This window comes from Amblyomma americanum, chromosome 5 (genome assembly GCF_052857255.1).
Source record: "Amblyomma americanum isolate KBUSLIRL-KWMA chromosome 5, ASM5285725v1, whole genome shotgun sequence".
Taxonomy (NCBI): Eukaryota; Metazoa; Arthropoda; class Arachnida; order Ixodida; family Ixodidae; genus Amblyomma; species Amblyomma americanum.
The window spans coordinates 179,240,733-179,266,596 of record NC_135501.1 but is presented as its reverse complement, the minus strand read 5'-3'; the positions used below and the strand labels follow the sequence as shown (position 1 = coordinate 179,266,596).

Here is a 25,864-nt window from a genome sequence, read left to right as displayed (position 1 = left end):
GCCCTCCACTAAGGCGTCCCTCACCGCTCATGTCCTGCTTAGAGCCGTTAACCCCCCCCCCCCCACACACAAAAAAAAAATATCACCGATTTATGGGAATAGTGAATAATAATTAAAAATTGGCAGTGGCTTACCATAGCTAGCCCTAGAATTTAGCGAAAAGCTTATGCACACATGGTTACTCATAACATGGCTTCACATCAGCCCATCAGATGTTCTTAAGGTCAAAGGTCAACCCAGAGGTCACCCAATGTTAAAGGTCATCTAAATGTCATGGGTCAAGGTCAGGGGTCAAGGATTCGACACCATAACTGTACCACATATAGTCATACACGGCTATCCTCGGTTGGGCTCAAGGTCGTTGTGCTGCCTAACTGAAGACTGCTTGACCTAGCGTAGTGAAGCTTTTCGCTTCAATAAAATGAGTGTTCCCCCTTTCTTGGATTACGCAGCCATGCGTTCAATAATAATAATAATAATAATAATAATAATAATAATAATAATAATTGGTTTTTGGTGGAAAGGAAATGGCGCAGTATCTGTCTCATATATCGTTGGACACCTGAACCGCGCCGTAAGGGACGGGATAAAGGAGGGAGTGAAGGAAGAGAGGAACAAATAGGTCCGTAGTGGAGGGCTCCGGAATAATTTCGACCACCTGGGGATCTTTAACGTGCACTGACATCGCACAGCACACGGGCGCCTTAGCGTTTTTCCTCCATAAAAACGCAGCCGCCGCGGTCGGGTTCGAACCCGGGAACTCCGGATCAGTAGTCGAGCGCCCTAACCACTGAGCCACCGCGGCGGGGCAGATGCGGCATCTGTGAAATTCGTACCGTCACGCGCTACCTCCGTGCCGCATTTTGGGATAAGTAAGAAAGCGCGCCTAAAGGAATAAAACTAAGACAAAAAAATTAAGATCATGCTTCGGAGTGCAACGCGAATAAAGCTTCGCTATATCTTACGCCACTGTAGGGCCACGGTCGCAACGCGGATATGCCGCTGTGTGTGTGTATATATATGTGTGCGGGCATTGATTTCCAGCCAGCAGCCTTGCGTGCGGTGGAATCATGAAGCAGCCAGAGAGGAACCGCGCTGGTTTCGCATGAGCAGTCACGTATACACGCAAAGGGAGGGCCACGTTTCTTTCATTTCAAACTCCCATTTCTCACAAAGTGAGTTTTCTGCATTGCTAAACCACCCCCTCTTCACTTTCATTTTTTTTCTTACCTCTCATCATCCTTTTTCGTGGCCGGTGTTTTTGGCAGACGCCACGTGTGCCTTCTTGAATTAATTTTGTTCTTAGTACTCGTCTACTGGAAACATTTTCTGCCGATTAGAAAAATTCATTCTTGTCTCACTCTTTTGATTCTTTAGTACGCTCTTGTGTTTTTTTTTTTCATTCCCTTCGGGTTCTTCCAAACGGGGAACATTAAGAAAGAAAGAAGCACTGTTTCGAAAGTGCAGTGGAGCATTCGAGCGCCTGTGCGCAAGCGACATGATCCAGTGAAACGCAAACGTGCGTAACCAAGTGAATGAAGAAATTAGTGAAGGGATGCACGCGCCAGTGAATGGGGTAAGATGGGATCGGCCAATGCGATCGACTGGTAGAAGGGGTAGAGAGAAATGAGACAATGCGTCAGCAGCTATAGCTGAATGCTAACCCGAACTTATAAGGAAAACATATTTGCAGAACGCTGAGCAAAGGCTGTAGAGCAGTAGAAGGTCGCACAAAAACACAATTTTCTGTGAAACATAAAATCAACCCAAACACCGAAGAATGCGTTTCTGGGGGGGAAAGAAGAAAATCCAAACAAAACTGCAGAGGGACAACTAATCCCATAGGGAACCCAGCTTAAAGTTCAGCTGCGCGACGACAGCGCCACGCTCTTCCCCTAGTGGCGAAATTCTGAGGCGTTCATCGGGCACGACGTTGCCACAGAGCTTTGACTGACAGTGTTCGCGTGCCGCGCACGCTTTCTCTCGTGAATATCGCAAGGTAAAAATGAGAGCTGCACCCGTGCAGTGAGTTTAAGACTCAGCACCCAACTGCCCGTCTACACAGCTGAGCAGCAAACTCCGTGGACTAGTTCTCGGCCGGAGAAGGTGTATGGTGGTTCAGACGTTTGTGGACAGAACGGGAGAGTCAAGATAAACAAGAAAAAGAAGCCGCTAAATACAGCTTTTTGAAGCGAAAAGCTTTTTGAGCCGTCAGCGAGGCCGCAAGTTTGATCTTGGACGTAGCTAGAGGTCAAACAAGGCAATGACGCCTGTTTCACATATCTCGGTGGACACCCGAACAGCGTCGTAAGGAAAGGAAAGCGAAATAACGTTGGCTTTAGGTAAAAGGAAATGACGCTTGCCTCATATATCTCGGTGGACACCCGAACCGCGCCGTAAGGGAAGTAAAATGAGTTGGTTTTAAGGAAAGGAAATTACGCCTGTCTGCCATATCTCGGTGGGCACCCGAACCGCGCCGTAAGCGAAGGAAAATGGAAGTCAGTTTTAAGAAAATGAAACCATGCCTATCTCAAATTGCGCCATTCCCCCCCCCCCCAAAAAAAAAAGAAACCATTTCTTTTTCAATTTGTCTTTCTGCAATTATCTGTATGGTTTGCACGTCGTTTTGAACCGGATTTAGTTCCATATCTCCGCATACAGCGAGCAATAATACGGTTGTAAATGTCACCGAAGCTATATAAAGTATATACTGTCTTGTGTGAGCGCCTATAATGTCGTTTCGAAGAAAGAAAGATGTTTAACAATTAAAAAAAATGCCCACTACTGTGTTTGTGTCAGTATGGCTATCTATGGAAACCGTCAGTCGCTTGACCCCAAACGTGGCCAGGGAGATGCAGCTTTTCGCTTTCGACCAGGGTTAAGCAGAGCTATACCGCCAGCAATTTTTTTCTTTCTCTTTCTTCACAGTGGACACTCAGCTTCTATGCTCCGTAAGAACTAATGCGCACGTGCACAAGGCCTGTGAGTGCATTAACCCACTGGGTTTTGTGGTGTCTTGTAGTGTTCCAGCCAAAACCATCTCGACAGCGAGGGAGCCATAATGTCTGCAGATGAGGACCTCGATCGAAGCAACACGCAAAGCTGAGCGCACAGGAATCGGCATGGACAGCGAAACACTTGGCCGCAGCGAACAGCTTAAGCACTATGTTTCGGCGTGTTTTCTATCTCTCGAAAGAAATGTACAGTCTTTGTAAAAATTATACAACCCAAGGGGTCTGCTTCTGAGTCCGGCTCCTCTTGCATACTCAGGGACCCTGACCTCACGAAGGTGGGAGGAACTGAAGTCCTCAACCCTCCCAAGCTTAGGACTGTGAAGTGTGCATAAAGACCTCCGCCACACGGCTTGGAAGCAATCCCCTTGGCCTGTATATTTTTGACATAGACTACAAAAAATTACGGCGTGCAGACAAGATTACGAAATGCGACATGTCGGAATAGACAACGCTGTGCTTGTGATAGCTCCTACAGTTCTCATATAATAATAATAATAGTAATAATAATAATAATAATAATAATAATAATAATAATAATAATAATAATAATAATAATAATAATAATAATAATAATAATAATAATAATATTAATAATAATAATAATATTAATAATAATAATAATAATAATAACTGGTTTTTTGGGGGAAAGGAAATGGCTCAGTATCTGTCTCATATATCATTGGACACCTGAACCGCGCCATAAGGGAAGGGGAAATGAGGGAGTGAAAGAAGAAAGGAAGGAAGAGGTGCCGCAGTGGAGGGCTCCGGAATAATTTCGACCACCTGGGGATCTTTAACGTGCACTGACATCGCACAGCACATGGGCGCCTTAGCGTTTTTCCTCCATAAAAACGCAGCCGCGGTGGCTCAGTGGTTAGGGCGCTCGACTACTGATCCGGAGTTCCCGGGTTCGAACCCGACCGCGGCGGCTGCGTTTTTATAAAGGAAAAACGCTAAGGCTCCCGTGTGCTGTGCGATGTCAGTGCACGTTAAAGATCCCCAGGTGGTCGAAATTATTCCGGAGCCCTCCACTACGGCACCTAATTCTTCCTTTCTTCTTTCACTCCCTCTCTTATCCCTCCCCTTACGGCGCGGTTCAGGTGTCCAACGATATATGAGACAGATACTGCGCCATTTCCTTTCCCCAAAAAAACAATTATTATTATTAAACGTAGCCGCCGCTGTCGGGTTCGAACCCGGGAACTCCGGATCAGTAGTCGAGCGCCCTAACCACTGAGCCACGGCGGCGGGTTCTCATATTCTTCGCGAATAAGAAATTGTACGACAGAAAACAAACGACTGCCCGCGTTCTGCCCAGGCAGTTCTCTGGCGCTGTTCAAAAATAGAAGACCGTTTGTCACGTTGCGCACCCAAACCACGGAGGCAATGTAATTCATGCTCTACGCCACAGCCTGTATAGTGATATTTAACTTGTTTTCCAGGTAAGTTTCTTTTCTTTTCCTTTTCTTTAAGCATCGGCGCGCTCAAATGGCCAGCATAGAGAACATTAGAAAGAAAATGGAGAAAAAAAATTCGTTTTACACCAGCTGTTTTCATGCCTCCTGCGCGCTGCTCGTTTCCAGGGATGGAAGTAGACTGGCGATTTATGGTTCGAAACCTGCCTAATGGAAGTTCTTTTTCTTGTGTGGCGCAAGCTATACGTCACTGACTGCTGCCTTTTTCCACGGTGCTTGTCCTTTTTGAGGCACCCAGCCTATGTTATTTTTCATACTTAATCACTGCGAACGTTGTTCTACGATTACATCATGAAGCTGCAAACCGCTGGGGTGTCAAGTTTATTAGTGCCCACAACAAGAGGCCTCGGAGTTACAAAACTGTTTGGGGAGCTTCCCACAAGTTGCAATGCAGAGTATTTAACGACGAACCGGGCAAAAAATTCGTGTCCTGATATTTTAATATATTCTTACACAAGAAAGTCAAGCATTCATTCATATGGCATTTGTGTAGGCCACCGCGGATTAGGGCAAACGTGGCGCGTAACTATACACGTGACAGATCTTGCTTGGTTGAGCTGTGGCTGCTAGACGGCTTGCTGGGCTGACCCACAAGGATAAAAATGGCTTCCCCCCCCCCCCCACAAAAAAAAAAAACTTCTTCCCTTCTCCCGACGGTTCAAGTGCCAGTATGTAACCGAGAAGTGCGTTTCATTGCACACACATGTACAGGAGTGCCATGCGGTTTCCTGCATAAGAGATTGGAAATTGCAAGATAATTCCCCATGCTCTCAAGTGCGCTAAGCTCATGAAAAACTAATTGGCTCTGTCAGCAATGTTAAAAAAATTTGCTTACTATCTTTGTCGAACACATACCCCGATGTGTTGCTCATGTCCGCACACATTTTGTGCGTATAAGAGAACATTGTTTTGCGCCCGTGTGCATCTGTGTCCAATATTACTTATTTCCTTGGAAAAACCCCGCTGTTTCTAAGGTGAAGTTTTTTTTTTTGTCGGCCCTGCGTTTCGCCCTTCTTCTCAACCGACACGCGGATGTATAGCGCTGACGTCATATCCGGTGTCCACACACGTCATTCAGAGCACGCGCCAAACCGGCCAGATTCCAGTGGGAGGTTCAAGCATGCGTGGAAAACAATAGCTCCAAAGAAGCTGAGCAGTTCCAGTCACGTTCTTTGCGTCAATCGCGTGCAGCGGTTTAGTTCCTCGTGCACGCAAAGGCATCGCATCGGTGCTCAGCGCTTAGAAGCAGACGACGGGTGGAAAATGGAAAGACAATGGGCCTCATCCTCGTTTAAATGATTTGAAGAGAAAATACTGGTAATACCAACAATGAACGCTGCAAAGCCGAAAATGCACACCGACAGTGTTTTTCAAACTGTCCGAGGCGGAATTCAACATCAAAAAGCCCAACAAAAGCTTTTATAATCAATTTACCCTTACAAAAATTTCTTTAGACGGTCTATAGACTCTACATATACTTGTGTCTAGAAAGTCTAAAGACTCTCTAAAGACATACCCCAGAGAACAATCTGTAGGCAATACATATCCTATAGACAGTCTATAGGACAATCTATATATTTATGGCCATACACTTTTAGTAGACTCGTCTATAGACAGGCTATAGACTATCAATAGACAAAAAGAAATATCTATAGGAAGGCAGTAGTGTTAATAAGATGTCTGTAGACTGTCCGTAGAACATTTTTGTAAGGGTAGGATCAAAACATAAAATAATCCGATTAAACCAGAACTTAAGACGGCATTTACACGAATACGTAATGCCGCTACGTCATATATTGAGGCCTAACGCCATTTGTTCACCATTACATGCCATTACCCAGAGCTTGGCTGCCATTCGCACAAGTGCGTATGCAAGCTAAGCAATTCCGTTTGAGGCTCGTGAAAGGGTCGCAAATAGCACGCAGAATTTACTTCCGGAAACTGTCTACTAACATGAAGACAGCGGTCCCAGTGCGGGAGGTATAATTAGGGACATAAAAATTTTCAGTGACGAGTTATCATTACCGCGTGCTGGCAGTGCATGGGACGGCTCCCGGCCTGACTGCAAGCTCACGAAAGTCTTAGCGCCCGTTTCCGAAGCAACATTTACTGTTGCGGAACTTGAGAACGTTTACTGCTTGTTCATATACAATTTGCTCGGACTATAGTGCGATACAACTCAAGAACGCGGCGGCGGCTTTTCCCCGTTTTTGAATCGGCCAGTTTGACCTTGGCCGATTTGAACCAAAACCGATGTCCAGCCATAACTGGGCGCGACCGACACGATGTCGACCTCCAAACCTGGCCCAGGTCATTTCCAAAAATTTGGTCCGGGCCACCCCCGCAAAAGCTGTTCGCGGATTTCAGATTTGCGCCTTCTCGTTGCTATGGTGTCGCTTGTGGCATCACCATTTACGTCACCGCACATTAGCACGTCACAAGTCGGTTTAAGCGGATTTGAACCCCGCATAATCTTTTTCCCGTGAATTCTTAAAAGGGATTTAAAAAAAAAAACATTGTTCACGGCAACATCCTTCGCTTAGATCTATAAGCTATTGGTTGTCACATGTACGATACTGATGTGTTATTTACGTTATGTTGATTTTTTGCCTTATCTCATTACTCCTTGTGTCAATTTTTATAACCTCTTAGTCCTTCTACACTATCTCGTTAAGCGTTGATGTTCAAGTTGTTGCACGTTCTACTGCCTATCTTGTCAGTCAAGTCGCCACTGCAGTCTCTGACGTGAAATAAGAGATACTACTCTAGTTGCCGCATTGTATAAACGTTTATATTACAGGCGAGTGCCTTGGCTATTACACTGTCAGCTCTCATAACTAGATTATTATTGGGTACTGTTACTGATCACGAGTTTCACGAAAAACTCACGAATTCAGTACATGGTCGCCTAATGGGAACACCGTAACAACCTATATTTTGTCAATACTTAAGCGAATCCCCCAAGGGGCAGTAGATTTGTAATAAGGGCGTAATTACTCATTAGCTTAAACCAAAGCGTAGCCACACGGCTGCAAAAAGAAACTAAACTATACAAGTTTCACAGAAACTTCGCCAGACGAACATTTGTTGAATGTGAAGTTTCTGTGAAATCTGTAGCTTTACTTTGCTTCCGTATGGCAGCACTTGGGAGGATGCAAAGAATAATTACTCCCTTATTAATAACCCACATCTAATCCACGTTCGAGTCTTCCAGTGCTCCTCGAGGTCCAACGATTGGCGCGCCACCTCTGAGAAGCTGGAGCGGGGGTGCGCACTACGAACAGATCCCGACTAGTAGGGCCATCTAGCGAGCGCTCTTTGAGCCACTTAACAAAACGGGCGAACTTTTGTCTTTGATTCCGTTCCGGCTGTTCCTCCTTTCAACCTTATTTTGCATTGCGTCGACTGTTAGGAGCTAGCAGCTAGCTAGGAGCTAGCTGTTAGGAGCTAGCTAGCAGACTTGGCATATGTCCAGCGCTCTAACTATATCCGCGTACGCATCGTCAGCGACGAGGACGGAGCGAGACGCACTCAGCAGTGAGGGCAAAAACAATGCGACACCGGACAGCTGTCTCGACCCGCTGAGCGGCACGCGGCAGACAGAGCCATCTATCGCAAGGATGACGCCTCTCGGGGCACGCCTCATTGCGCCATTGAAGCAGTCGTGGGCCGCTAACACCGCTGCATGCGAACACTACCTTCATGGGACTGCACTTCCCTAAGAGAGGTTTTCCCACAGTTTACGGAGCTGTTTTTCCGGACTTAGTGGTGTCACCGCTGACCAGTGAGTAATCGAACTCGGTGGTCAGTCCGATGTGAATGTTCCGCTTGTGAAAATTAGTCCGCTTTAGGCCATGTGCATTGGCCACGACCCTGTTGGCACAAAAGCATGGATGATGTCCAGGCTGCACGATAGCTGAAGCAAAACAGCCGCCCTCATTTCTGTACGACGGTACGTGCACAGAGTGGTGAACCGGTGTGGGAAGTTTGTCTATTGGCCGGGACAACATCGAAAAGTGCCGAGGTCGCGGGGTAGCAGACCACGTCAAAGTCATTCGAAATTTGTCACCATCATCAGCCTGACTATGTTTACGGCTGAACAAAGGCCTCTCCGAATGACGTATGATATAACCATATCGTGCGCCAGTTGCAGCCACCCTCTTTCACCTGTCTCTCTCCCGCTCTTGCGAAGTGCGCCCCTTCTTGGAGCACATTCCGTTACTATTAAAGAACCGTCGTATATCTCATGAAACAAAACAACACGGGACGACAGAATTAGACATCAAATGTGTTCTGACAACTGTTGTTGCGGTTCTTTGTTTCATAATTTCTTACCAACTGGCACCTAGCATCTACCGCACCTCCCAGAACCTCCGAAATACGAGGAGGTTACTCTTAACATTTCGCCGCCGCTGCTGTATCCCAGTGGTCAGCGCATTCGCTATTGCATATTATTTATAATATTTCCGCATTTCTTCGCGATCACAAGCCAGCTAAAGCTGGATCATCAGCGTCAGACTCGCAACCGTCCTTTGATTTTTGGTCTCAATCACCTCCCGCTTGAACGCGATAAGTTTAATTTCCAGATTCCAGGTTAAGAAGCTACATTAGTTACTTAGAGGACCCGCCGCGATGGCTCAGTGGTTAGGGCGCTCGGCTACTGATCCAGAGTTCCCGGGCTCGAACCCGACCGCGGCGGCTGCGTTTTTTATGGAGGAAAAACGCCAAAGACGCCCGTGTGCTGTGCGATGTCAGTGCACGTTAATGATCCCCTGTTAGGCGAAATTATTCCGGAGCCCTCCGCTACGGCACCTCTTTCTTCTTTCACCCTTTCCTTTATCCCTTCCCTTACGGCGCGGTTCAGGTGTCCAACGATATGAGACAGGTACTGCGTCATTTCCTTTCCCCAAAAACCACGGAACCTCTTTCTTCCATTCTTCTTTCACCCCTACTTTTATCCCTTCCCTTACGGCGCGGTTCAGGTGTCCAACGATATATGAGACAGGTACTGCGTCATTTCCTTTCCCCAAAAACCAATTATTATTATTATTACTTAGAGGAGGTAAAACTAATTCAGCACTCCTCACAGCTTTCCTTCATATCCGTTCGGCTTGCCTAGGGTGTATTATTTTATTAATTTTTTTATTTATTTATTTCCTCAAAGGTCTCGGTTGAGACATTACATGAAGGAGTGGACGGTATCTGGCAAACAATGGTAAAAAATGTTAAGATGAAAGGTTGGCGACGCTCCGCTTGAATTCTAGTGGGTTGGTGATAATGGCAACTTCGGTGGGCAGGTCATTCCAGTCTCGTGCAGTACGCTGAAAAAATGACTGCTGAAATGTCACAGTATGGGCTTGTATAGTTTGGGCTTGTATGGTATGGGCTTGTATAGTATAGTTTGCATAGTTCCTATCCTAAATGAAAAAGAAATACCTCAAAGCAACGCGAGTCAGGCAGCCTCCAGAGAGCCATTCAGGCATGACGCGCGTGCGCCATACCTCACCGATCGTGCGACCTTGCCCGCTCGCCCGCGCATCTGCGTGTATGCTGATTACACACGGACAAGGGCGGCACCGTCACGTGCTGGAAAGGGAACCTCGCTTGCTTCCCCTCTCTATTCCTCCGTATAGTTGTTTGAATTGTATTAGGCTCGCGTTCGGGCAGATCCTCGACGCGTCAATTTCGAGACAGCGGGAGTAAAGACGTGCTTTTCTCGCATCCGGTTTTGGATGCGGCTGTTATTCAAGGAGCTGGTATGTTTTCCTCCTGCACATAGCACTCTTCGTCTTAGCGACAGTGACTCATATCATCACGATGACCAGATCGGATAGAACCATCATAATTATCAGCTTGGCTACGCCCACTGCAGGGCAAAGGCCTCTCCCATGTCTCTCTAATTAACCCTATCCTTTGCCGTCTGTGGCCACCGTATGAAGTAGCACGGTGGATTGGGCTAGTTGGTTGCTATTCATAATGCAGACAAGTTTCGCAGCATGTATAAAACGCACAAAGAAGACAAGGAACAAACAAGACAGGACTGCGCAGCACAGTCCTGTCTTGTTTGTTCCTGGTCTTCTCTGTGCGTTTTATTCATGCTGCGAAACTTGTCTTCATTATGAATGACCACCGTATCCCCGCAAACTTGCTAATCTCATCCGCCCACTTCACTTTCTGCCGCACCCTGCTACGCTTGCTTTCCCTTGGAATCCACACTGTTACCCTTACGGGCCAGCGGTTATCTTGCCTTCAAATTACATGCTCTGCCCAAGCCCATTTCTTCCTCTTGATTACGACTAGTATGTCATTAACCTGCGTTTGTTCCCTCACCCACTCTGCCCTCTTCCTGTCTCTTAACGTTACACCTATCATTTTTCTTTCTTAGCTTGCTCCGCTCTCCTTAAATTAAGTTGAACCCTTTTCGTTAACCTCCACGCCTCCGCCCCATAAGTGAGTCTAATGAAACACCTGTTATCTGTTCTCGTCCCTTACATGGCCTGCCCATTTCCATTTGCGCCTCTTGATTTCAGCAAGGATGTCATTAACTGCAGAAGTCTCCACACTGTTCTTTCTCCATTTCTTACCGTATACTCTTGCCGTTTTTCTTTCCATAGCTCACACTGGGCTGTTCTATATTCAGCTTCGCACCTTTTTGTCAGAGCCTTCAAGTTTCAGCCTGCTCCTATATTCTCTTCTCTTGCAAAAAGTCACGCACATATTTCCCCCAGCACAGTTATGTAGCAGATCTCGTAGAAGCCGCCCAATAGGCCGTGACATGCGTTTACCCATTGGAATATTTGTAACGTGCCCGACGGTACTGATATTCGGGACAAGTGCGTACTGCACGCGAGTCGAATGCTATACAAATGAATAGGCCACCGCTGTGGTTCAGGTCTTTTTCCAGCAGCAGCACTACCTTCGTCAACTCCCTGAGATGGCTTATTTATTTTATGTATTTATTTATGTTCTTGTTAATTTATTTCTGAAAAACAGCGGAAATACGCAACCTGCATAGAGTGTCACAGTGAGCTTTCTATGACAAGCAGCGGGACACACCACTGTAGCGTTTTAGGAGTGAATGGGTCATTGCAGTGGTTTCTATAGCGCCTGGCGTAAGTTAATCAGCACTTAAATGTATGAACTCCTGCCTATTCGGTGAAGCTGACACCCGGCGCTCATTTTTCACAGAGATACAACGCGATTCTTGAAAAGGTGACTAGCTGGGGGAGCATGGAGTATGGAGTGATTTATAACCGCATTTAGGCTCCAGAAATGGCCTACTTTTCTAAACGACAGAACTACTGCGGCCATTCATACTTAGTGGGAACTCTTGAGCTCGGGGTTCTGCGGCTCCCGCATCGTAAGTTGCGCGCACCTCGCATGGATAGTGTGACCATACGATGTGAAAGTGACCACACAATGTGACATTGCGAGCCGTAGAACCACGCGCTCAACTGTTCCCGCTAAGTGTGACCGGCACTGTACAAAAGCAGTGATCACCTTGCAGAGCAAAAAAAATTGGGCCTTGCTGCCAATAGAAAGAGGGGAATGTTGGGCCAGTTGGAGACATATTCTTAAAAAAGTTTTAGAGCAGAAACACTGTCTGCCTTGTGTTTCTGAATAGCTAAAACTCTTTAGGGGGGGGGGGGGGGGGGGCTTTTTGAGAAGCTAAACATTTTCTCGACCCTTCTTCACCACTTTCGTCGCTTCCTTTACTGCATGGCTCAGATGTCCGCACAGAGCAAGCTATGGTGCCTTTCCCTTGATATCCTCCCGCTCCTGTATAACGTCGCATTCAAACACTCTTAAGCCAAAATTTCAGAGCGGTCTCCGCGGCGACGTTTCAAGTAATACAGAACGCCACTGTAACGCTACGTATTTAAAAAGTTTATGAAGGCAAGCGTTAAAAAACCGGATAAATTTATGCAATGCAACTTCACCCCCTTGTCCGCCAGACCCACAACGCGCTCACCCCAACACTGAAAAGACAATGCTAACAGCGACAGACGCATCCATCCTGGCATGCAAAGCATCGCATTCTTCCGCAAGCCTTGTGTAAGCAACACAGAGAGAAAAAAATACCAGCCCGAGTGCATTAGGTGGAAAAGGCTCTCTCGAATTGTCGGAAACGGTTTTACAAGACTATGCCCAACGGGGGACGGGACGCGCCCACGATGCAGTGATGGCGGTGACAGGTGCGCTGCCAAGAGGGAAGACAGGGAATGTTGCGCGCGTGCATGGATGGGCGTAGGTGTGCTTGAATTTCACGGAGGTACATGCCTGTCTTTCTTTAGCTATGTTTTCCCTGTGTCGTGTAGCAACATTGGATGACTGCTCGGGACAGGAGCAACGAGCGGTGTGCGGACACTGGTAGCGACAGGCGAATCAGTGAGGGCGAATGGCTGCGACGGGTTATACTTGAGAAAGGAAAGATGCGACGCGTTTCAGCGCAAAGAAACAAGATTTAACTTTGTGCGTCCCGCCGCGGTGGCTCAGTGGTTAGGGCGCTCGGCTACTGATCCGGAGTTCCAGGGCTCGAACCCGACCGCGGCGGCTGCGTTTTTATGGAGGAAAAACGCTAAGGCGCCCGTGTGCTGTTCGATGTCAGTGCACGTTAAAGATCCCCAGGTGGTCGAAATTATTCCGGAGCCCTCCACTACGGCACCTCTCTCTTCCTTTCTTCTTTCACTGCCTCCTTTATCCCTTCCCTTACGGCGCGGTTCAGGTGTCCAACGATATATGAGACAGATACTGCGCCATTTTCTTTCCCCAAAACCAATTGTTATTATTATTGTGCGTCCACGCTTCGCAAGACAGTATAAGATGCCACCTGATGCCTCGAGCAATGCTAACGCAGAGGGGGCTATACTTCTGGCCTCGCAAAGACAGCGTACGCTGCAATAGCACTATTTTCCTTAATACGCATAATGAAAGCTATATTTCCCAGCATATCTTGTAATACTGAACACATTCATGAAACCCGTACGTTTGAAAGCGATGAGTAATATACATGTACACTTTTTTCTGTTTCATCCGTTTTAACCACGGCGGCTGCGTTTTTATGGAGGAAAAACGCTAAGGCGCCCGTGTGTTGTGCGATGTCAGTGCACGTTAAAGATCCCCAGGTGGTCGAAATTATTCCGGAGCCCTCCACTACGGCACCTAATTCTTCCTTTCTTCTTTCACTCCCTCTCTTATCCCTTCCCTTACGGCGCGGTTCAGGTGTCCAACGATATATGAGACAGATACTGCGCCATTTCCTTTCCCCAAAAAAAACCAATTATTATTATTATTTAACCACCTTCCTGCCTCTACCAAGGCGCGGTTGGCGTGTTCAACTGAGGGACGGTTATAGCACTTTTCCTTTTTTCATGACCAAACCTAACGTGAGCTAGCTAACCCAAGCAGACAGCTCAGACGCGTCTCGCTACAATTTCTGACGGAACCTATATTATTATCTTACATATATACATTAAAAAAAGCTTTATTTCCCAGCAGATCGTGTAATACTGAACACATTCCTGGAACCCGGAAGTTTGAATGCGATGCGTGATATAAACATACACTTTTTTTCTGTTTCCTCCGTTTTAGCCTGTTTCACGCCTCTGCCAAGCCGCGGCTGGAGTGCGCAACTGAGAGACGGTTTTCGCATTTTTCCTTTTTTTTCATGACCAAACCTAACGTGAGCTAACCTAGGCAGACAGCTCAGACGCATCTCTCTACAATTTCTGGCGCTGAATTGTGCGCAACTCCCAGCGCTGGAAACATATCAGCATCAAAGCTGGTGACTGGCAGTGTATTCCAATCCCGCAGGTGCACAAGTGTTACGTTTTACCAATTGTCTTTTTCATGGGGCGGATGCCGCGGAAACTTCGGTGTTTGCAATGCGTGAAAAGATGTCAGAAGAGCTTTCTATTTCGCGTGCACAGACATTGTGCATTTTGACAATAGGTATACACCGGCAGAGTTGTGTGTCTGTGTGTGTTTGTCTGTGCGTTGCGTTCGTTTGTTATGTTCGTGGGTTGTGTTCGTGTGTTGTGTTCGTGTGTTGTGTTCGTTTGTTGCGTTCGTTTGTTGTGTCCGTGTGTCCATGCGTTCATGCGTCCATGCATTCGTGTGTCATTGTCTATGAGTCCGTGTCTGTGCCCTGAATAAAGTATAAGTTCGCTCATGAATTGTACATGTACGCAATCATGCATGTTTTCGTTGCAGAATGTCGTGTTCGTCTTGCTGCTGCCATCAGACGTTGATACTTAGTGAAACCTAAGGCACCTTTTTTGTAGCGCGAACCTATAGGTCAATTTTGAGAGTGAAATAACACTCAAATCCAATTAAATCATGGTGCTTGGTGACAGCACACTGCCGCCTGCTTTCTATCGTGCCTTCTTTTTTTCCCCTTATTTTACCTTAATAGCCATATCTACGTACCAGTATACACGCTGTTCAACACAACCAATCCCAAAGGTTTTAACGAAGAGTGGTATATGTGTTCCGGGGACGAATCTGAAGCAAACATGGCTAAAGGTTGTTGAAAGAAATTAAGAGATTTTATTTAATGACAATTTAGTTAATTATAAATAACTATTCAACAAACTGCCAGAGTTGCGCGAAATGATTGAACTGGGAGGCGGCGGAACGTCAACAAAAAACGCAAATGACAATTTTTGTACCGGTACACGTTGCAGCATAGCATAGCGCTCTAAACATTACGCGCCAAATATGCAATATATCTGCGCGAAAATACCAAGTCTTTAAAAGCGTACACTGCCACGCAAGTAGAGGGATAGGTTATTCATGTTGTCCAGGTGTTCTTGGAAAACATGAAGAACGGACCGACGAAGAAAATAGCCTCGACAAAATACAAAAGCGTCTATGGGCAAGATGTGGAAACGCGTCTCTACAACAGCTGTACCATTACGCCTGGTTATCTTTGCAGACGAGCGTGGGATGGTCTCGCTCATGAGCTGCTGCTCATCGCCAAATAAGCTAGCTTAATCAGCCTAGTAGTACGCATCTTCCGGACGCCCCATCTCTGCTCTGTAGCCGGCTGTTGTGGCGTTCTCTAGGGCCCCGAAGTACCTTGACATCATTTCGGGGGACGGGAGTTAATTAGAAAACTGCGCCCTCCACGGCCATTTATTTAGGCAGCCCGCACGGCGTTTCGCACGCCGTGTGACTACGCCATGGCCAAGGCGTGGCTTTTCTCTGCACGGCCAAGCGCTTACGCGGGGACACGGATCCTGTGAGTCATCCAGGAGTGAAGCGCTTGTAAAAGGGAGACCGTATTAGGCAACCGGTATCAGGAAAAAAAAAATCTGGTTTGCGTCTGTTCGCAAGAAACCCAGCTATCGCCTGTATGCAAATACTTGGCGGTGATCTAACATACGTCGTATTTAGTTTACGGCCACGCTTTAAGACGATTGGTCCAGTTGTGGCAGCTTTCGCTTTACAAAGCGCGCTAGCTTCTCCTGCATACGCCGTTATAGGAGTGCTCCCGTTACACGCTGTTCCGCACATGCCTTAGTAAGACGTTTTATCCGCTAACTATTAATTATTAAAGTTGAAAGCCCATCTGTGCTTCCTCTGACCGATTTACCCGCTCGATTTTGATCACTGCCACAAGAGGGAGTTTCAAAGTGAACCCGGTAGCCACGAGACAGCGCAAAACTGTGTGTCCATGACGACGATAATGATGGTGATGATGATTATAGCGGTCTTTATCAGGAGCTATTACTCATTAGTATCCACCGAAACACATCCATGTGGTTAAAAAGCCGGTATTAAAGCTTTCCTTTGTAGCAGCACGGCTGCGCTTGTGGGATGCTAATGAGTAAATGCTCCCTTACTATGAATTTACTCCACCTTGGAGGATTACCCTAGACACATAGGACTGACAATGGTTTTACTTGTATTTCAGCTCCCTTAGGGTGTAAAAAATGCTGTACTCCCTTTTTAACACCACCCGCCGCGGTGGCTCAGTGGTTATTACGCTCGGCTACTCATCCGGAGTTCCCGGGTTCGAACCCGACCGCGGCGGCTGCGTATCGAGGGAGGCGAAACGCTAAGGCGCCCGTGTGCTGTGCGATGTCAGTGCACGTTAAAGATCCCCTTTCTTCCTTCACACCCTCCTTTATACCTTCCCTTAATAATAATAATAATAATTGGTATTTTTGGGGAAAGGAAATGGCGCAGTATCTGTCTCATATATCTTTGGACACCTGAACCGCGCCGTAAGGGAAGGGATAAAGGAGGGAGTGAAAGAAGAAAGGAAGAATAGGTGCCGTAGTGGAGGGCTCCGGAATAATTTCGACCACCTGGGGATCTTTAACGTGCACTGACATCGCACAGCACACGGGCGCCTTAGCGTTTTTCCTCCATAAAAACGCAGCCGCCGCGGTCGGGTTCGAACCCGGGAACTCCGCATCAGTAGTCGAGCGCCCTTCCCTTCCTTCCCTTACGGCGCGGTTCAGGTGTCAGCCGAGATGTGAGGCAGATACTACGCCATTTCCTTTCCCAATAATAATAATAATAATTGGTTTTTAGGGAAAGGAAATGGCGCAGTATCTGTCTCACATCTCGGCGGACACCCGAACCGCGCCGTAAGGGAAGGGATAAAGGAGGGAGTGAAAGAAGAAAGGAAGAAAGAGGTGCCGTAGTGGAGGGCTCCGGAATAATTTCGACCCCCTGGGGATCTTTAACGTGCACTGACATCGCACAGCACACGGGCGTCTTAGCATTTTTCCTCCATTAAAACGCAGCCGCCGCGGTCGGGTTCGAACCCGGGAACTCCGGATCAGTAGTCGAGCGCCGTAACCACTGAGCCACCGCGGCGGGGCTTTCCCCAAAAATCAATTTTTGATTTCTTTTTAACACCAGTAAAAGGGCATAGTGTAGGAGTTGCTTTCCTTTTCTTGGCCGCGCAGCGAGGAAGCCTCCTACTCTTGTGGAAGAGAGCTCAGGCTCAAGGATGCTCGGTCTAGGAAGCAGTATGCCATACACATAGAAGCGTCCCATACTTCTCTGTAGACGATCTTTTCGTTGACCGTGAGCTTCTCCACGGTCCGCCTGTGTCGATTTCACGTGCAACTTGCTGCGGCGAGGTGCAACGCATGCAGTCTTAAGCCTTCAGGTGCGCCGAATTAGCCACGCTAGTTGAGAAAAGCACTGCAATACTGCCTCGAAGTCGGGCACAATTATTGGCCCAGAATTTGAAGGCCTATACACTACCTACAGCAGCCTACGGCCGCCTTCCTGCATCTGATCACAAAGGGGGTGCTTTGACCATCAGTCTTCCTCGTGCACTTGGCGTTTTTCTTTTTTTTTCTTACGCTTACTCTCACTAGGCTATCAACATTGGCGACCGCCCGCACCGCCTGCAATCAGTCATCAGATTGGTACACACGCCACAAAATGTGCCTATAAAACGCTGAACTGCAACCTCAATAAAACTAGCGCGCCCTGTGGACGGAAACCAACATGGCCACTTCTTTGTCTCATCTTCCGCTCGTCAGAGCGAGCCTCAGAACTCTAATCCGCTGCGCGCGCAGACGCAGCCAACCAAAGTGGCGCGCTTTTTTTTTTTTCCCGCGCGTTCTCTCTCGCGCGGATCCGGGCCCAAAATAGAACGAGGCCTGCCCCCTACAGTGGATGCGCGGTGCCTCCGCTTCCTGCCATCACCTTTATGCACGCCGCGTGCGCCAGTCCTCCCTCAATGGGAGGCAATAACACAGACGTGCCGTCCGCCCGGTTCGATATGTACGGTGTCCGCGTATAAACACGGCCGACCTTGACGAGGCAACCCCGTCGTCCCTGGCGCCGAGTGTATAGGAAACGCCGCGTTCGATGTGGGAGAAACGGTCGTCCCGCTGAGAGCATTCAGAGAGCGCGCTCTGCGTGTCTGGGAAATGCGCTTCCTGATGCAAAGGCATCGTGACGCGGGTGCGGACGCAGCCAACGTGGCTGCGGCACTCACGGGTTAACAACTCCGCTGGTCGGCTGCCTCGTCAATTAGTTACATTCGTGCACTAACTGATCAACAGTCCGGTTGAGTTAAGAAAGATAATAATAATAATAATAATAATAATAATAATAATAATAATAATAATAATAATAATAATAATAATAATAATAATTGGTTTTGGGGGAAAGGAAATGACGCAGTATCTGTCTCATATATCGTTGGACACCTGAACCGCGCCGTAAGGGAAGGGATAAAGGAGGGAGTGAAAGAAGAAAGGAAGAAGAGGTGCCGTAGTGGTGGGCTCCGGAATAATTTCGACCACCTGGGGATCTTTAACGTGCACTGACCTCGCACAGCTAGAACACGGACGCCTTTGCGTTTTTCCTCCATAAAAACGCAGCCGCCGCGGTCGGGTTCGAACCCGGGAACTCCGGATCAGTAGTCGAGCGTCCTAACCACTGAGCCACCGCGGCGGGTAGAAAGATCAGAAAACTTGCAATAACGATAATGAAATTCCACTTGTAACATCATTGACACTTCCTGTCGTGCGAGTTGGTAGTTAATCTTGATGTAGGGGGTTTATAGAGCAAAGACAAGGACAAGAGAGGCGACACACACAGACAGGCACTCTCTCTTGTCTTCGCGCTATAAACCGCTCTATGCCAGTTGCAACAGTTCGCCTGTAATTAGTGTCAGTGGGTCCGCACGACCTTATTTCGTCGGGGCCTTTCGTCTCTACATCGCCCCCACATTCCCTTTCTCCCATTCCATTCCATAGTGCTACACACTGGGGACACCAGCAGTTGATTAGTTTTGTAGGGGATTGTGTGCTTGCCGACAGATCTGGTCACATATCTGCGCCGCAAAATCCCGATTTTAATGATAGCCGCCGCGGTGGCTGAGTGGTTATGGCGCTCGGCTACCAGCCCGAAAGACGCAGGTTCGATCCCGGCCGCGGTGGTCGAATTTCGATGGAGGCGAAATTCTAGAGGCCCGTGTGCTGTGCGATGTCAGTGCACGTTAAAGAACCCCAGGCGGTCGAAAATTCCGGAGCCCTTCACTACGGCGTCCCTCATAGCCTCAGTCGCTTTGGGACGTTAAACCCCCATAAACCAACCATTTTAATGAACATCTAAGCGCCGCTACGGTGGAACAATTGTCGACTGAGTAACCGCAAGGCTAATCCGACCAGTAGCTTACAACAATCTCAACTCTTCGATTCCCGCCTTCTCTATTCATCTACTCTTCGCTTTTCCAAATGGTTATTTGCGGTTGGATCCAAGCGAGGGTTTGGGGACGAGCCGGATAGAGTTAAACCGAACTGCGGTCGTTGGCATAGTGAGACAATGCCATCATCATCTCAGCTGAGTCCACTGGAAGGAATCACCCACTGACTTCCAGTTGACCCTGTTCTGGTCCTACCTCATATCCTCGCAAACTTTCTAATCTCATCATCCCCACTGACACTGTTGCACCCTTACCTGTTAGCCTACCCTTGCAGTCTACGCCGTTACCCTAACGCACATTCGATTGCCTTGCCTTCGCATTGCGTGTCCTGCCCGTGCTCAATTCCTTTTCTTGATTTCAGGTGCACTCCAAATAAAAAGGAGTTAAAGGGGTGTAATCTGTCCCCTTGCGCACTCCCTTTTATGAAAGTGTGTGCGCTAGATGAGAGTTTACTCCCTTTTTACTTGTTATTGTTTAGAGTGTAGGATCCCATTTACTCCCATTTGTTCTGCAACCCACTCGATCTGCTCTCTAAACTTTGTCCCTATCAGTTTGCTTTGCATAGCTCGCGGCTTCTTCCAAAGTCCAATTCCAAGCTTTTTCCTTACAGCCTTCAAGCTTGTACCTCACAGGCGAGTACGACTGGAGAGATACAACGCTTATACCGGGTGATATCTTTTCACCGTTAACAGATTTTTATTCTAAAAAAAAAAAAGATACGTCGGTGCGGTCTGTGCAGGTGTGTTTTACAGCGTGGCGCATATTGTCTATGAGATAGAGCTCAATGACGAGACGAATATTTACCTTAACTGTTAAACATTTGTTAATTTTTTATTTCAGGAGGCAAGTTTATATTGCAAAAACTGCGCATTTTATCGTAGTCGAAACCTAGAGGAAAGGGGGAGGTTTCGGCGATGATACTACGCGTAGTGCATGACACTATTTTATAAATATGTAAGCGAGAATTACAACTCAGCGAACTTTAAGATGCGTAATCTTGACATTCGATATTTCGAACCACATTGCCGATAAAGAAAAGTTTAAAACTGGGCTCATCATCGACGTTGCCGGCCTCCGATTTCGCATCATAATCTTGTTTGCCAAAATAAAGAACAAAAAATTTTCGCTCTAATCGTTTAATTATTCAGCTTTATCGCGAACATTATTTCCACTTTTCTGCTAACTATATCGACAGAGACCGCACCGACGTATCTCTCAAAGTTTTTAAAAGAAAAATCTTTAAACGTTAAAAAAAACACCCTGTGTACATACGATTCATTGAAGGATATCGGTACCCTACTATTCATGACTTGAGATTATTTGCCAAATACACTCCACTGCATTCTTATCACCTTGCTATTTCACCGCCATGGTCCTCATCGGCGATCATTATCTGCCCAAGCCAGAAGTATTCGCTTATCACTTCGAACGCTTCGCTGTCCATCGTAAACTGTTGTTGCCGCCCTATAATGTTCAACAGTACTTCAGTTTTCTTATCAATCTCATTACTCTGCTTTCAGTGCTTATGTTATGCGTTGCAATTTCTCCATTGAGTTAGTTAACGTAACAATGCCGTAAAATTGGGAATTGCTGAGGTGTTCTCCGCTAACACTGAGACATCAGCTGTTTCCAAACCAACCATCTGGATACGTCTTGCGAACACGTGGTGGGTAGCACCGGATAAATCTTGTTTCCCAGTCTGACAGCTTTGCCGATTGGTATCTTCTTAACTTTTCCTGCGGACTACTACGATTGCTGTGAAATCATTACAGTACGTTTTATAACCTTTACGAATACCCCCCCCCCCCCGCCCTCGTTATAAAATTCCAGCGTGTGTACAATGCAGCGCAGGAAAATATTGCAGACATCTTTAGAGGGGAATTGGCTATCTGGGAAGAGTTCATGATTTGAGGAAAGGCGCTGCAGCAGTCGAGCTCTGTCGTTTGTAACCGCTGCGAGATTGAGGAAGGGGTTACAAGCACTGCAGGGAAGGCGCATTAATTTTTTCAGTAGCCTGTTCCAGAGTTCATACAGACGGCTGCGTTTCTTCTCATTTCACTGCGTCCGGAGCCCAAAGTTGACAGAGCTTTTGTCACTACACTGATCCAATGAACAATGTTTTAGCCAGTGCGGACATGTATATAGAGACGCTTAACTCACCTCAAGATTGGAATGCATTAGCATTATATTTCATATTTGTCTCTGTAATTTGATCTCTAATCCTATCTAGGTTGCTATCTAGAAACCATGTTGCTCACAACCCGGTGATAATTAATAATAATTGTTTTTTGTGGGGAAAGGAAATGGCGCAGTACCTGTCTCATATATCTTTGGACACCTGAACCTCGCCGTAAGGGAAGGGATAAAGGCGGGAGTGAAAAAAGAAAGGAAGAGATGCCGTAGTGGAGCGCTCCGGAATAATTTCGACCAGGTGGGCAGATTGTGATAACGTTACAAAGTCACTTGACCCCTCTCGACCAACCATTAATTTAAATGCGATCTGCTTCGGTGGCCAGGTTGCTCACAATCCAGTGGCCAGTTTGACGCCTGCCATATCGGGCAGGTTGTGATGACTTCACAAGGACACGTAATCACTTTCGACAAAACAAAGTGGCCCATCAGGACAGGTTGTGGTGACGCGCCACAAAGCCACTTGACCTCTCTCAGCCAATCAGCGAATTTTATGCCATTAGACGGCAGATTTAGCTCCTGACGTGAGCTATAATGCTATCGCATTAGAACGCAGAAGCTTCCTACCGACACGATCATTCGTTCGGCACATGTGTGTTAGACTAGAGCAGTCGTTTGCAGCGGTAACGAAATGAGTCACCTCCAAGGTGGTTGCACCCGTCGAGGGAAACGAACGCTGCGGAAAGCCACATACGCGCCTCTTCCTCTTCAAAAGTGATGTCAACCGGCGCACTGCTGGTGATAAATCATGTACACCCCGCGGCGCAGCTGAACGGAACAATGTGGAAAAAAGATTGCTACAGAGGTTTATCCAGAACATTTTCAGAGCATTTTGTGCAGTTATACAGCCGAACCTGGATACATCGAACACGAAGGGGATGGCGAAGTAGTTTGATGTATCGACAATTCGGTGTATGAAAATGGCAACAAATAAGCTTTTCTGCACCCTGGAAGCTCAATAAACAGCCCCCACGCTAGTTACGCATTTCTTGCAGTGAGGCGCCACCCAACGGTGCGCTGGGAGCTCTCTCGACGTTGTTAGGCCTAGCTTGTTTCCTACCTAAGCCGTAGCGGACTGTGCCTATCATAAGGTGTCTAATCTTGCTACCACTAGGCTTAAAATAGAATAATTTCATTAAAGTTAACGAGCAGTAGGTTTTCGCAATGCCCTCGGCAGCGAAGCACGCTACACTCTAAATACGAATGCGTATATATGGGGGTAAAAAGGAGCTCACTCCCTTTCATAAAAGGGTGTGCGCTATAGGGGACCCCTTACTCCCCTTTTTACTCCTTTCTGTTTAGACTGTATAGGCGAGTGCCGCCCTTATGCGTTAGTTATATATCGTAGTTAGGTAGGTTCATGATAGCGATCTGGCGTAGAAAATGAGTTCGAGAGATCGAAGTTAGCGATCGAAGTTAGAGATCGAAGCGCTAGCGTTGCCAGCAGATGCCCTAATCAGTCACCGAAATGACTGAAGAGCGCTGTTAGGAGAAGTGCATTTGCAGGAGCGCGCGGCTTGCCGTTCGATATATCGAATGTTCCGCTGTATCGAGAGTTCCGTAAATCTGAATAGCGTTAAACTTTTGCATAGGGTTTTCAAGGAAATGTTGTGACTGTTCGATATAAGCAATAATGCGATATATCCGGCCTCGATTACCAGGATATGACATCGCTTGCGCGATATTTATGACAGTGTAGGAGTCAATAGGACACATCTGCATATCATTATGATCATCATCAGCCTGACTACGCCCACTGCAATGAAAAGACCTTTCCGATGTCTCTCCAATTAACCCTGTCCTTTGCCAGCTGGGCCCACCGTATATACGCAAACTTCTTAATCTCATCCACCATTTTCTCTCTAATTTTCCTTTTTCCTAATTCCGGTATTTATAAATTATTATTTCGATCCTCTCATGTCGTATTGTGAAAGATCTGGTTTGATTACAATTTTGGCCTTCCTTCAGATTTTGTCATTTACGGTCTTACTTCAAATTTTCATGCTTTGTGTTTTTTCCGGGGGCTGCTGGAGGTGAAGAAGGTGTTGAAGGGAAGGGGATGGGCGTGGCTTTATTTGCACAATCTAATTCTCTAAGTTTATTAGTCAAAAAATCAGGACCAACGCGATTTTTTTCACGTGACGGTCACCCCTCCTCCGCTCTCAATTTCTTTTAAACCTGCAGTGCCATCGTCCCCACTCCTAATTTTTCCAAAAATTTTCCTTAAATACGCGAAAACCTCTGCAAAGAGAAAAAGAATTCGAAAAAGAGCCAGCTAGATTTCTTTTCCTGTCGCATTCCTTACGATAGTTTTACTGCCATTAAAAACAGCCCGCACGGGGAATAATAAACTAAAAGGGGAAAGTACAGCAGTCTCAAGGAATAATAACCGCCATTGTCCCAGATGCTTGCACTGCCAAAAGGCATGCAGGTTCTTTGTGCTCTGCCATTGTCTACCGGTCTGCAACCTCTGGCCGCGCGACTACAGTGCTGGTGAGACAGATGTGTGAAACCCGCGCGCACAGCATTCTTCTCGGCTGAATGTGCTACAACATAAAAAAGAAAAGCGGAGGAAACTCGTTGGGAAGAAGTTTCTCAAGCGACTGCCGAGGTGCTTTCTGCGAGTCGTGCCGCAAACGGAAATCCTGAAATAAGCGCTCGGCGGCCGCTGCTGACGCGAGGCGCTTGCAGTTCCAGTCTAGCAGTCAGATATCCTAAAAATAACCGCCTCCTGTCCAGTGAATCGTCTCTCTTATAAGCAGCGACGCATGTCACATCTGAGCGGTCGGCCTCGACAAGTCTTGTTGCAAATAAAAATGAAAAGAGTGTATGACAGGATATGTGTTTGGTTGATTTTTAAATTTAATTAACCTGATGGGAGACAGTTGGGCGGAGAGGGAATTGAGTGGGTGTGGTCATGAGGAATTATAATATAGAAATCAGGCGCAGTAGTAGTGTGTCATATAGAATTATAATCATAAAGCGAAAATAACAGCTCAGATTTATATCATGGCAATAGCAGATGAACCATCACCACGCCAACGAGCCTGCTTTGAATAATTTAGCAACAGAAATGAATACATAAACTAGCGCATTAATTGGTTACTGCAGCAAAAAGACGCATATACAATCGGTGACTATGCAAAGTGCGAACTCTAAAACGTAAGTTTAATTTGCGTATATATTTACTCACTCAATTACTCTACGAACCTAAGCCATACAATTATACCAGAGAGGGACCGAAAATGCACCCCAGGTCCTACTGGCGATACAGTTGGTACGTAAACATGGTGCACATTGGGGGGGTGGGGGGTATACTACCGTCATAATTATGGCGGTGGTATAAAGTGTCAATAAAAGCTGCCGAAGTAATGCAGCCAAAGCAGAATAAAACGATCACGTACCGTACAGCGCACTGGCACAAAATCACTGCCATCCCGTCAACGTGACGCGCATAATACGCAAGCGCACGCAGCAAGCTGCTCACCGGATTCTTGTAGTGCAGGCCACCGGTTACTTCGGCCTGCTCGACCAGGTGCCTCACGTTGTCCTCCATGCCTGGAAAGCTGATGGCGTTGCCAAATGCACGCACTTCCTGAAGTCGCAACTTCACTCGAGGTGGTCCTGGACGTTGTAGCGTTAGCCGGTGACGCTGTGGTCAAAACGGCGTTTGTCGCTCACCGATGTAGCGCGAATGACACGCTCGCTGTCGAATACGTCGCCTGGTAAGGGCGTAGGCTCGCTCAGTGGGTGTGCCGGCCTGTACTCAAGGTAAAACAAACAATACGAAACGAGGCGGAGGCGTCTGCTATGGTGCCTGCGTCGGTTATTTCACGGACGACAGAAGCGCCCCCTTCCGTACGAATGTTTTGCAGTTACGGTTTCGTTTTCAACAACTTCTGCATTACAAACCTTCCGCACTGCTTGCACAATGTGTTCAGCAAAAGTTACTTTGCAATATGGCAGTGTATTTTTACAAGTTTATCATTTATGCCTGA

General features: G+C 47.0%; 1 protein-coding gene across 2 annotated transcripts in view; it reads right to left on the bottom strand.

Moving 5' to 3' along the window:
* The window catches only part of LOC144133092 (galectin-6-like), a 55,866-nt gene extending 30,158 nt beyond the window's left edge, over positions 1-25,708 (bottom strand). Inside the window, exon 1 of one of the 2 annotated variants that reach the window (XM_077665937.1) lies at positions 25,354-25,708. In XM_077665937.1, the coding sequence (XP_077522063.1) occupies positions 25,354-25,422 (69 nt within the window). In that variant the 5' untranslated portion in view covers positions 25,423-25,708. The remainder of the gene's footprint in view (positions 1-25,353) is intronic. The other variant, XM_077665938.1, reaches the window with a different exon arrangement.
* Positions 25,709-25,864: the final 156 nt, after the last annotated feature.